Below are 13,219 nucleotides of genomic sequence, written 5' to 3'. Positions count from 1 at the left end.
ACAGCTCCTGGGCCACGACTCAGGGAGAGATTGTGACAAAGAGCGCTCTGTGAGGTGAGAGGGTCTGGGCAGTCCCTGGTCCCTGGGGCTGGCTCTCAAGGACTCAGGTTCCAGGGTTGTGTTGAGGGGTCCCAATCTCCACTTCTCTTTCTTTTTTTTTTTTTTTTATTTTTTTAACGTTTATTTATTTTTGAGACAGAGAGAGACAGAGCATGAACAGGGGAGGGGCAGAGAGAGAGAGGGAGACACAGAATCCGAAACAGGCTCCAGGCTCTGAGCTGTCAGCACAGAGTCCGAGGTGGGGCTCAAACTCACAGACCGACTCACGACCTGAGCCAAAGTCAGACGCTCAACCGACCAAGCCACCCAGGCGCCCCTCCACTTCTCTTTCTACAATCATTGTCAGGTATTTCCGCCTGGATACTGATGACGCAACTCAGTTCACACTCCTATTAGTGTCGGGTTTCCGGGGAAGCCAATCAGCGGCACCTCAAGTTCCCCTGTTACCAAGTCTCCGCACCCGACCCCGCTACCAACTGCGAATCATTCTCTCCAGACCCTGAAGAAGCGGGTCATTATGCCCCGAACCCTCCTCCTGCTGCTGTCGGAGGCCCTGGCCATGACCCAGACCTGGGCGGGTGAGTGCGGGGTCTGATGGAAAGGGACTCAGGGGCAAGGGGACCGCCTGGCGAGGACGTAGGACCCCGGGGGGAGGTGCCTGTCCTCCGCTCCCACCCCAGACCCCCACCCGTCCCCGCCCTGGCCTGTCCTCCCCATCCCTCTCCCACTCTGCCCTGCTCTCCCCGACTCGGGTCCCCCTCGTCCTGCCCTCCCGGCCACCTCCACCAAGGACCCGGCCCCGCGCCGGGAGGAGGGTCGGGCGGGGTCTCAGCCCCTCCACGCCCTCAGGCTCCCACTCCCTCAGGTATTTCTCCACCGTCGTGTCCCGACCCGGCCGCGGGGAGCCCCGCTACTTGGAAGTCGGCTACGTAGACGACAAGCAGTTCGTGCGGTTCGACAGCGATGCCCCAAGTCCGAGGGTAGAGCCGCGGGCGCAGTGGTTGGAGCAGGAGGGGCCAGTGTACTGGGACCGGGAGACGCGGAGGGTCAAGGAGACAGCACAGATTTTCCGAGTGAGCCTGCAGACTGCCCTCGGCTACTACAACCAGAGCGAGTCCGGTGAGCTGGCCCGGATCATGACCCCCATCCCCACTGATGGGCCGGGGTCGCCCCAAGTCTGGGTCCGAGCGCCACCCGAAGTCTGCGGGAAACCGCGGCCCGCCCCCGGCATGGCAGTCCCTCAACCCGGGAAGAGCCCGCGGGAGCTTTTAAGCGGTTTCACTTTCGGTTTGGACATAGTCGCTTGCCTGTTGGGACTGGGAAGGTCTGGGGGCTGACCGCGGGGTCAGGGCTCCGTTGGCGGGTCTGACTGCGGGGGCGGGGTGGGGACCAGGGTCTCACACCTTACAGGATATGTATGGCTGTGACGTGGGGCCAGATGGGTGCTTCCTCCGCGGGTACAGTCAGTTGGCCTACGACGGCGAGGATTACATTGCCCTGAACGAGGACCTGCGCTCCTGGACCGCGGCGGACACCGCGGCGCAGATCACCCGCCGCAAGTGGGAGGTGGCCGGTGTGGCGGAAGACTTCGGGAACTAAGCGGAGGGCATGTGCTTGGATTGGCTCCGCAGGTACCTGGAGATGGGGAAGGAGACGCTGCTTCGCGCAGGTACGGGTCCGCGGGGCCTCCCCAATCTCCCTTACACTGGGGCTGGCTTCCCACGAGAAAGGAAAAATGGACTCAGTGTCAGAACAGCGCCCCTCCCCGGGTGGGAAGAGGGAGATCCGCCTCGGCGTTCATACTTCTACTGGAGAGTAACTCCCCTAGAGGGCGCTTTTCTCTAAAGGGCAGTGAGGAATCCAGTCTCCCCCTGGGATCCAGGTTGAGACCATCCCTGAAATAACCCATCAGCAGTTCCCTCTGACCCTGGCAGCCACCTTATGAACCATGACCTTCCCTCTCAAGGCCTTGATCTCCCTGAGAACATCTTTGGAGATCTGACTCCGGGTTTTCTGAGTCATTCACCCTCCACCACACTCAGGACCACAGTGTGTTCCCCCCTTGGACCTGCAGCCTCCTACCTGGGTTCTCTCCCTGATTCCAGAACTTAACAAGAATCAGGAGATCCCAAAGGCTAGACTGCTGTCTGGGTTTTGTGCTTCTTCCATCCAGACCAGTTGTCCTGTCCACCTCAGGATGGTCACGTGGATGCAGTTTCAGTGGCCCATAAAGCTAAACCACAGTGTGGATTCTCTGTTTCTTCTTCCTCAGAATCTCCCAAAACACGGGTGACCCGCCACCCCATCTCTGACCGTGAGGTGGCCCTGAGGTGCTGGGCTCTGGGCTTCTACCCTGCGGAGATCACCCTGACCTGGCAGCGTGATGGGCAGGACCACACCCAGGACACAGAGCTTGTGGAGACCAGGCCTGCAGGAGATGGAACCTTCCAGAAGTGGGCGGCTGTGGTGGTGCGGAGCAGAGATACACGTGCCATGTGCAGCACGAGGGGCTGCCCGAGCCCATCACCTTGAGATGGGGTAAGGAGGGTTGGGGGTAGAGCCCCGTGTCAGGGAAAGCAGGGCCCTTCTGGAAATTTCAGAGTCAGGACTGAAGCCGGGGGTCTGGGCCCCTCACCTTCCTTCCCTTTCCAGAGCCATCCTCTCTGCCCTCCATCACCATTCTGGGCATCATTGCTGGTGTGGTTGTCCTTTGGTGGTTGGAGCTGTGATCTGGAGGAAGAAGTTCTCAGGAACAGAGTGGGGGGATCTGGGTCTCTAGTCCCCTTGGGGAGTTTTGTAGGTAGCACATTGTCCTGCCTTGTTCCTGGGAAGTACCATCCACACACATGTACCTGCCCACTCTGGAGCCATTACTAACATTCACTCTGTAGCAAAGCACTTGGAAAATGAAGGACAGATTTTCACTTGGTAGTTCTGCTGATGGGGACCTGATTCCTAGCAGTGACAGGACAGAGAGGAAGGTCCCTGTTCAGGACAGACCTCCAGCAAGTCAGGTGGTCCTGTGACCCCACAACTCTTTCTTCATGTGTCCCAATCCTGCCCTGGGTGTTTAGTCAGAACTCTGGAAGCTTCATTTTGGACCAGGACTAGGAGGTTGCTCTAGGATCTCATGGCCCAGCTGTCCCAAGTCTCTAACATGATATTTTCTTCCCACAGGAGGAAAAGGACCGAGCTACTCTCACGCTGCACGTAAGTATGGAGGGGGTGATTCCTGAAACCCTGGGATAGTGTAGACAGGACTCTGTGGGAAGCTCACCACTTCCTCCATAGCTCCTCATTTAGTCTCATCTCCTAGGGCTCTGATCACCTCCTGTTTATTCCACCCCAGGCAATGACAGTGCCCAGGGTTCTGATGTGTCTCCTGCAGCTCCTAAAAGTAAGACTCCAGAAGGCCTGAACTGGGGAGGAGTGGGGGCACTAGGAGCACTTTGAGCATATGGGAGGCTGTTGAGAATGTGGCATTTATGTGACCTAAATGTGTTCATGATTATTTATTGTCACAGTGGGAGGCCAGCTGACTGTGGAGGACTGAGCAATGCAGGATCTCTTCACACTCTCACTTGGTTACAAGAGCTCTGGACTTCTCTTTCTGCAAATGGTGTCAGAATGTGTCTGCGTTCCTATTAGCATATTGTGAGGACGCAGGAGACTGGCCCCCCCGCCCACCATGACCTGTACTGATTCGTGTTCCCTTTCTGACCTGCTTTCCTGTTTCACTAGAGGCAGGGCTGGACCATCTCCATTCTTGTCTTTTTTTCATGTTGGGCTGAGTACTGACGCCTTACTTTCCTATTGAAAATGAGAATCCAGATATGAATTGGTATTTTGTAATTCTGGGTATGTGGGATTGATGAATTAATAAAAGAAAAGATTTGTAAAGTTGCAACAAAATAAATGAAAGCACTGAGAACCTTCCAGAACCCGCATGTTTCCTGTGCCATGTCTGTTGCAGGTGCGGACAGGAGAGGGCTGGAGGAGCCGAGTGTGGACGGGGCCTGTGTCCAGTCGGTGCTCAGTGCATCCTTGGTGTGTCGAGCTCCCTCCTCAGCTGGGTCATGTCTCTGCTCCTTGTCCTTGTCCCTTCTGTGGAACCTTGTCTCACCAGGACCGTTACCACAGGGATGTGGACGTCACCTGTCACCAGGATCTTGTGGAGCAAGAGCTTCCTGTGACTGGGTCAGCAGGCTCCATCCTGGGTTGTGACCTCAGGCCCATCTTTTGGGTGTTTTTTTTTCCCTTGTTTCTATGGAGCATCAGGCCTGTTCTTGCTCGTGTGTCCGAGTTCCTGTCTCCTTCTCCCCAGATGACCCCGGTGGTTACAGCACCAGGAGTCCTTTGGGCTGTCGTTCTGCAGGCCTAGGTGGGCCCTGCACACAGGAGTCTCTGTGGTTTGGAGACATGAATTTTCAGATTCATCCATCTCCTCCCTCTAGAGTTGTCTTCTGGATTATTCTTTACATCCTGAGGTAGACAGAGGGGAATCTGGGAGTTTCTCATCCTTGTTCAACTTCAGTTAGTTTCTACCTTCCCTGCCTCTCTGCCCCCTCTTCCTGTCCTTAGTTCTAATGATACTGGTGCTGGTTCCCATCTACATTCATGGATTTATAAAGCAGGGTCTAATGTAGATTTCTATTTGGTTGGAGAAAGGGCCCCATGGAGCCTAAGTACAGTGACTCTGAAGACAGGACTATAACTGTGTGCTGTGCTGTGCAGGGGAAACTCTGTGGGACGGGGGAGCTGAGCAGAAAGAGGGAGGGGGGAGCAGCCCTGGGGGAAAGTAGAGGCGGCACTGATGGTGAGGTGGGGGCACTTTGTGCGGGAGCTGCCACGGACCGGCTGTGCCTGAGGCTCATCCAGAAGACGGAGGTCCTCTCCGCTGACCAATCGTTCCACTGATAATGTCGTGTACCACGTGAAGGACCCACTATTTTTTCATCTAGGACACCTCAGTGACTAAGAAGAGGCAAATATGCTGGTCTTGTGGAGAATATGTTCTAGTGGTGAGGGGCAGACTCCACTTGACCCTGGAACAATGTGGGGATTGAGGGCAATAACCTCACTGTGCAGTCTCAAGTCCAAGTATAACTTTTGACTCCCCTAGAACTTAAGTACTAATAGCCTACTGTTGACTAGAAGCCTTTTGATAACCTAAACAATTCTTTAACACATATTTTGTAGGTTACATGTATTATATACTATACTCATAAATTAAGCTAGAAAATACTAAGAAACCATAAAGAAAACACTCATTTGACGATACTGTAAAAAACAAGTCCACATATTGGTGGATGTACACAGTCAAAACCAGTGTAATTCAGATTCAACCATATATTGTATAAATGTGGTAAATAAGGGACATGTTTAAATTGGTAGGTGCTTTGAGGAAGGTGACCCAGAGAGTTTCCTGTGTGGGGACAGGGAAGGTGGCTACTTTACTATCAGAGGGAGCCTCACTGGGAAGCTGACCTCTGAGAGATGTGCGGGACACAAGGAATTGTTGAAGAGCATGTCTCAGGGAGTTCTTTCCAGGCAGGGGAACCTCCAGGCACACGCACTAGGGCAGGAGCGTGTCCTTGTTCAAGGAAGGGTGAGAGGCCACTGTGGCTGGAGCAGAGAGCATGTGAAACGCAGTCAGATGTGTAGACCTTAGGATATTAGAAGGGGGTTGAGATTTCTCTGTGTGAAACGTGGAGTTAAAAGAATGGACAGATAAACGTGATTCACATCTCTTTAGAAGCATCTGTGTGCTCTTGCACAGAATTGAGAGGTGACGATCCAGTGACCAGTGGGGAAAAGTGTAGGAAACTAGTGCAGTGTCCAGGAGGGGGATGTCAGCTGTACATCTGGGGTGTGAGGAGGGAAAAATCATAGGAAGTGATGGGGTTCTGGATATATTTAAGGTTGGACTTTGTAGCATTTCCTAATGCATTAATTTTCATTGTGGGAAAGTATCTTATACACATATTTGAATTGGTTTTTTTTGTAAGAAGAAAAATGGAAGACATGCTGGGACATACACATTTTCTCTTCATAGGGCACAGCCAGGTGGCAGATGGGGGAAGTGGTTATCAGCTCAACATAAAATCTCTGAGATAACAAGAGTGTAGATCTTAAATGTTTGCCCCACACAAAAGGGAATGGTAACTGTGTGATATGATGCAGGTTAATACTGTGATGGTAATCATTTTGCAGTATAGACATGTGTCAAAACAAAAGCTTGTACCTTAAACTTACACAATGGTATATGTCAATTATATCTCCATAAATCTGGGAAAAAGTTTCTGTGAAGTCTTGCTCCTCTATAACTACTCCCTACATTGATTTCTGACTCTTTATTATACATATGTACAGTTACAGAGACTTACAGATGAGAGAGAGAGAACACGGGGCCATGTTTTATTTCAAGGAAAGTCACAGAACAGGCTTGAGTCTACACACCCAGGAACAGAATCCACAGTGGACCCAAGGTGAGGCCCCTATACAATGAGTGTCCTGCTGCTGGGTATAGATGCCACTTTTCACATCACTGAATCCCCTGACATGAGACACTGGACCCTGAGGCTAGGACTGCTCAAGTTGGCCTGGATGAAGGAGTGACTTGGATGAAGGAGTGACTAATAAATGGCATCTTTCAGCTTTTTCCCTTGATAGTTGTTATGGGATCCAGCTTTTGTCTACTCCAGTTCTATTCACAAATAAGCAGAGTAGCATTGTCAGGTGATAAAGTGATTGTTCAAAATGTCTTCTCCAGCCTTTGTCTCTTCCTAGGATTTTAAAAAAATAATCAAAATCTGTAACACTTGAGATGATCTGTGTATATATATTGACTTTTTAAAAATATTTTTAGTGTTTATTTCTGAGACAGAGAGAGACAGAGCACGAGTGGGGGAGGGGCAGAGAGAGAAGGAGACACAGAATCCCAAGCAGGCTCCAGGCTCTGAGCTGTCAGCACAGAGCCTGATGCAGGGCTCAAACCCACAAACCGTGAGATCATGACCTGAGCTGAAGTCAGTCGCTCAATTGACTGAGCCACCCAGGCGCCCCTATATTGACATTTTATATATCTTTGTACATGGCCATATTTCTGGAGGGAGTATCCACAATTTTATCAGTTTTTATGTGACCTCCACAAAAGTCTAAAAACTTATTCCACTTTAGACACCGTGCTTCTCCACCTCTGGCCCACGAACAGCCAATAATCAAACCATCTTTAGCAGATCCAATGACTTGGTATACAACTTGTTTTTGTCTTGTTGATTACCAGTATGAGACAGGATAAGGCCTCACTTTCAATTTCTGTCTGTATCTGTTTGTGGGCTGATGCACATTCACAGACCAGTGTTGGCTCACAGAAGACACAGATCACCATCGGGTTACGTGGAATTATACACTAGCACCTACTCTGGTGCCAGATAAATAGCAGAAGTGAAGAAATAGTTCATTGGGACGCCATTTCCAATAACAAGGAAGACTAAGTTTTAAGGCCACCTCTTCCCCTAAAAACAACTAAAAATGATAGAAAAAGTATAAGTATCTTAAGAGTATAGTAGAATAATCAAGAGAATAATCATTTAAGCCAAACTATAAATGTGGGTGATAGACCAAAGAGAAAATTGATCTGATCCTTAGGGCATTTTTCAAATCTAGAAAATCTTAGCTTGGCTTCTCGGGTCCATAACCTTCATAGACAGGAAATGATGCCCAGAGCTTATTCATGTGAGGAGCATGAAAGACATCCTCTCCCTGAACATCTGGGAAATAGGTTCATAGCCTCAGAATAGGGTGAAACATCAAAATCTGCTCTATCTTACAGGGCTCCTGGATGCCTGGGTGGCTCAGTCCTTGAGAGTCCAACGACAACTTCAGCTCAGGTCATAATCTCCTGGTTTGTGAATTTAAGCCCCTTGTGGAACTCACTGCTATCAGTGCAGAGCCTGCCTTTGTCCGCCTCTATCTCTGTCCCTCCGCGGCTTGCACTGTCTCTCAAACATAAATAAATATTAAAAAATACATTAGGTCTAAAAAAGTTATCTGAATAAACCATATTCACTTTTTTAAAAATATGTTCAAGTACCAGAGTATTCTAAGGAAATTTGCCTTTGAGCCAGCAAAAAGTGAGCAGACAATTTCAAAAATTTTGCAGTCACAGACTAAACTTTCCGTGATCGATAGTCCAAATTTGCTTTACCATTGGCCATTGCACCAAAATAAGTTCGTGTCATTAGTTTAGTTTATAACTGTCCTGGATTGGTGATGACCCCAAAAATTATAAAAAATAAGTTTTGGGGCAGCAGGTGACTCTTGATCATGACTTTCAGTCCCACATTTGGCATGTGGCTTACTTTAAAAATAAAATAAAATATTAAATTTAATTGCATTCTTAAAAAAGAAATCTTTTTAACATCTTTTTTTTTTTTTTTTTTTTAAGTTTATTTTTGAGAGAGAGAGCCTGAGCAGGGGTAAGGCAGAGAGACAGGTATGTACAGGATACCAAGCAGAGCCCAACATCGGGCTGTCACAAACCATGAGATCATGACCTGAGCTGAAATCAAAAGTCAGACGATTAACCAACTGAGCCACCCAGATGTCCCTGAAAAAAAGAAATTTTTTTAAATTTTATTTATTTAAAATTTATTTAAAAAAATTTTTTTTTTTTTTTTTTTTTTTTAAAAAGAAAGAGGTGCCTGGGTGACTCAGTCAGTTGAGCATCCAACTTTGGCTCAGGTCATGATCTCAGTGTGGGTTCGAGTCCCCCCACCCCACCCCCACCCCTGCCGTGGCTTCAGAGAAGCCAGTCAGCTGGAGCCCGCTTTGATCCTCTGTTCCTCCCTTCTCTGCCTCTCCCTGCTCTAGCTCTCTCTCTCAAAAATAAATAAAATTTTTTAAAGGGTCAAATCACCATAAAGATGAAACAATAAACAATAAAGATAAAGATAAACAGTTCTAATCATATATCCACCTAATGACTCAGCACCGAATACATGAAACCAAAACTGACAGAAACTGAGAGAGACATGACAATACAACGATGTAGTAAACTTAAATATATCACTTTTGATAATGGAAAGAACAACTATGCAGAGATAAATAAAGATAAAGAAGACTTCCCCATACTATAAACCAACAGTAGAAATTTGATATTTATAGAACACTCCAGCCATCAACAGAATATACATTCTTTTCAAAGGCACATGGAGCTTTCTTGAAGATAAACCAACCTCAGTGAATTTAAAAGGGTAAAAATAGTAACAAAATATGTTCTCTTACCACAGGGGCATGATACTAAAACCCAATCAATAACTGAAATAAGTTTGGGAAACTCACAACTATGCAGAATTAAACTCATACTTCTACATAATCAAAGGTTCAAAAAGATATCAAAATGATCTCACACGTTCATGAGATGGAGCCATGCTTCCAGCCCCACCCTGACAGGGTGGAGCTTACTTAGGATTCTCTCTAACCTGCTTGGGATTCTCTCTCTGCCCCTCCCCAGCTCGCCTGTGCGCGCGCTCTCTCTCTCTCAAAATAAATAAAACATTTAAAAAAAAAAAAAAGGAAGAAAAAAATAAAAACAAAAACAAAAACGGATGTCCCGGACTGGAACCACCAAAGTGATTTATTTTCTAATCTCACTGGGACCTTGAGCCATATGGACACTAGAGGGCGTACTAAGATTGCTAAAGCTACAAGGGTGGTATCTAACCACCAAAAAGTCTTGTAGATTGGGCTTTCCTGCTTAAACCAACATTTGGTCCATTTTCTAGACCAAACAGATTGCATTTGTTGAGTAATCATGCCCTTAATTTACCTTTTAATGAATGAAAGACAAATATGTATAAGTAAGATAAGGCATTCAAAAAGAAAATAAAGTGGGCACCTGAGTGACTCAGTCTGTTAATCATTGACTCTTGATTTCAGCTCAGGGTCGGTGAGTGGGAGCCTTGCATCAGGCTCTGTGCTGACAGCATGGAGCCTGCTTAGGATTCTCTCTCTCCCCACCCCCCACCTCCCACCCCACTCCGCCCTGCCCTCTGCCCCTACCCTGCTTGCACACTCTCTCAAAATCAATAAATAAGCTTAAAAATATTATTTAAAAAATAAAAAGAAGGGGCGCCTGGGTGGCTCATTCGGTTGGGCATCCGACTTCCTCTCAGGTCATGATCTCACAGCTTGTGAGTTCGAGCCCCGCGCCGGGCTCTGGTGCTGACAGTTTGGAGCCTAGAGCCTGCTTCAGATTCTGTGTCTCTTCTCTCTCTGACCCTAACCCACTCGCATTCTGTCTCTGTCTCTCTCAAAAATAAACAAACATAAATATATATATATATATATATACACAAATATATAAATATACAAATATATATATATACACACACACACACAAATAAATAAAAAGAGAATGGGGTGCCTGGGTGGCTCAGTTGGTTAAGTGCCCGACTTCAGCTCAGGTCATGATTTCAGTGGGTTCCAGCCCGGCATGGGGCTCTGTGCTGACAGCTCAGAGCCTGGAGCCTGTTTCAGATTCTGTGTCTCCCTCTCTCTCTGCCCCTCCCCTGCTCATGCTCTGTCTCTCAAAAATAAATAAACGTAAAAAAAAAAAATTTATGTTCTTTTTTAAAAAAAGGAAACAACATGCTGAATTAAAATGGTAGTAAATAGGGTCGCCTGGGTGGCTCGGTCGGTTAAGCGTCCGACTTCGGCTCAGGTCATGATCTCACAGTCCGTGAGTTCGAGCCCCGCATCGGGCTCTGTGCTGACAGCTCAGAGCCTGGAGCCTGTTTCAGATTCTGTGTCTCCCTCTCTCTCTGCCCCTCCCCTGTTCATGCTCTGTCTCTCTCTGTCTCAAAAATAAATAAACGTTAAAAAAAAAATTTAAAAAAATAAATAAATAAATAAATAAATAAATAAATAAATAAAATAAAATAAAATGGTAGTAAATAGGGGCGCCTGGGTGGCTCAGTGGGTTGGGCGGCCGACTTCGGCTCAGGTCAAGATCTCGCAGTCCGTCGGGCTCTGTGCTGACATCTCGGAGCCTGGAGCCTGTTTCGGATTCTGTGTCTCCCTCTCTCTGACCCTCCCCTGTTCATGCTCTGTCTCTCTCTGTCTCAAAAATAAATAAATGTTAAAAAAAAAATTTTTTTTTAATGGTAGTAAATATCTTCCTTCAAGGATGTATACAATTTTCAGGCAATTTTTTTTTCAATATATGAAGTTTATTGTCAAATTGGTTTCCATACAACACCCAGTGCTCATCCCAAAAGGTGCCCTCCTCAATACCCATCACCCACCCTCCCCTCCCTCCCACTCCCCATCAACCCTCAGTTTGTTCTCAGTTTTAAGAGTCTCTTATGCTTTGGCTCTCTTCCACTCTAACCTCTTTTTTTTTTTCCTTCCCCTCCCCCATGGGTTTCTGTTAAGTTTCTCAGGATCCACATAAGAGTGAAACCATATGGTATCTGTCTTTCTCTGTATGGCTTGTTTCACTTAGCATCACACTCTCCAGTTCCATCCATGTTGCTACAAAAGGCCATATTTCATTCTTTCTCATTGCCACGTAGAACTCCATTGTGTATATAAACCACAATTTTTTTATCCATTCATCAGTTGATGGACATTTAGGCTCTTTCCATAATTTAGCTATTGTTGAAAGTGCTGCTATAAACATTGGGGTACAAGTGCCCCTATGCATCAGTACTCCTGTATCCCTTGGGTAAATTCCTAGCAGTGCTATTGCTGGGTCATAGGGTAGGTCAGACAATTTTTTTATCTTAATGAAGGTAAAGGAATTATTCCTCTCATTTTTTTTAAAGTTTTTTATTTTCAGGGTTTTTTTTAATGTTTATTTTTTATTTATTGAGAGAGAGCACTTGAGCAGGGAAGGGAAAGAGAGAGAAGGGGACAGAGGATCTGAAGTGGACTTCGTGCTGACAGCAGAGAGACTGATGCGGGGCTTGAACTCAAAAACCATGAGATCATGACCTGAGCTTATGAAGTCAGATGCTTAACTGACTGAACCACCCAGGCTCCCCTATTTTAAGTTTTTCGGTTTCATTTGTTTTGTCTCTTTTGGAAATATTGTTTTTGTTTTTTTGGTTTTCATTTTATGTTTTGATTTGATTCAAACTTCAGAATCTTGTAAAAGATATGAAGTCTCTCTCTCAGCCTTGTCCCATTCCTGACAGGCAACCAGTGATATTAGTTCTTTGCATATTCTTCCAGAGACATTTTATGCCTATGCAAACAAACATTAATTAATTAATTAACATATACATTATTTTCCTTTTCATACAGATTTTGACATATGCTTTTCCACACCTTGCTTTTTTACCCTTAACCATATACCAAGGAGACCATCCCATAAGGATGTATTGAGAACTTCCTGGGGCGCCTGGGTGGCTCAGTTGGTTGTGTCTGACTTCAGCTCAGGTCATGATCTCACAGCTCCTGAGTTCAAGCCCCATGTCAAGCTATGAGCCTGGAGCCTGCTTCATTTTCTGTGTCTCAGTCTCTCTCTCTCTCTCTCTCTGCCCCTCCTCTGCTTGTGCTCTCTCTGTCAAAAATAAATAAACATTAAAAATTTAAAAAAAACTTTCTGTCTTTTTATTTATTTTTTTTATTTTTTTTAAAACATTTATTTATTTTTGAGACAGAGAGAGACAGAGCATGAATGGGGGAGGGTCAGAGAGAGAGGGAGACACAGAATCCGAAACAGGCTCCAGGCTCCGAGCAGTCAGCACAGAGCCAGAAGCGGGGCTCGAACTCACATACCGCGAGATCGTGACCTCAGCCGAAGTCGGACGCTTAACCGACCGAGCCACCCAGGCGCCCATGTCTTTTTATTTTTTAATGGTAATCCATTGTATAGATACACAGTGCTTCTTTTTTTAATGTTTATTTATTTTGAGAGAAAGAGAGAGCTAGAAGGGCACTTGAGGTAGGAGAGGGGGAGGGACTGAGGTGGAAAGAGAGAGAGAGAGAGAGAGAGAGAGAGAGAGAGAGAGAGACTCTTAAGCAGGCTCCACACTGAGCCCCAGGCAAAGCTTGATCCCATGACCCTGAGATAGTAACCTGGGCAGAAATCAAGAGTCAGACAGTTAACCGATCCAGGTGCCCCTGGATACACAATGCTTCTTAACCA

The 13,219-nt window shown here is 46.8% G+C and overlaps 2 protein-coding genes across 4 annotated transcripts in view; both read left to right on the top strand.

Moving 5' to 3' along the window:
• The window catches only part of LOC132666874 (class I histocompatibility antigen, Gogo-B*0101 alpha chain-like), a 426,482-nt gene extending 422,510 nt beyond the window's left edge, over window positions 1-3,972 (top strand). For all 3 annotated transcript variants that reach the window (XM_078446711.2, XM_081795707.1, XM_078446712.1), the window contains exon 8: window positions 3,585-3,972. In XM_078446711.2, coding sequence (XP_078302837.1) covers window positions 3,585-3,613 — 29 coding nt within the window. In that variant the 3' untranslated portion in view covers window positions 3,614-3,972. The remainder of the gene's footprint in view (window positions 1-3,584) is intronic.
• LOC132675122 (class I histocompatibility antigen, Gogo-C*0203 alpha chain-like) lies at window positions 367-2,797 on the top strand. The gene is given in 6 exon segments (XM_078446729.2): window positions 367-638; window positions 910-1,179; window positions 1,454-1,729; window positions 2,333-2,530; window positions 2,533-2,598; window positions 2,713-2,797. Coding segments are annotated over 6 exon segments (948 nt in total). The 5' UTR covers window positions 367-577; the 3' UTR covers window positions 2,790-2,797.
• Window positions 3,973-13,219: the final 9,247 nt, after the last annotated feature.

Source organism: Panthera onca, chromosome B2, assembly GCF_046562875.1.
Source record: "Panthera onca isolate mPanOnc1 chromosome B2, mPanOnc1 haplotype 2, whole genome shotgun sequence".
Lineage (NCBI taxonomy): Eukaryota > Metazoa > Chordata > Mammalia > Carnivora > Felidae > Panthera > Panthera onca.
The sequence above is the reverse complement of the archived record's forward strand: the minus strand, read 5'-3'. Positions and strand labels throughout refer to the sequence as shown.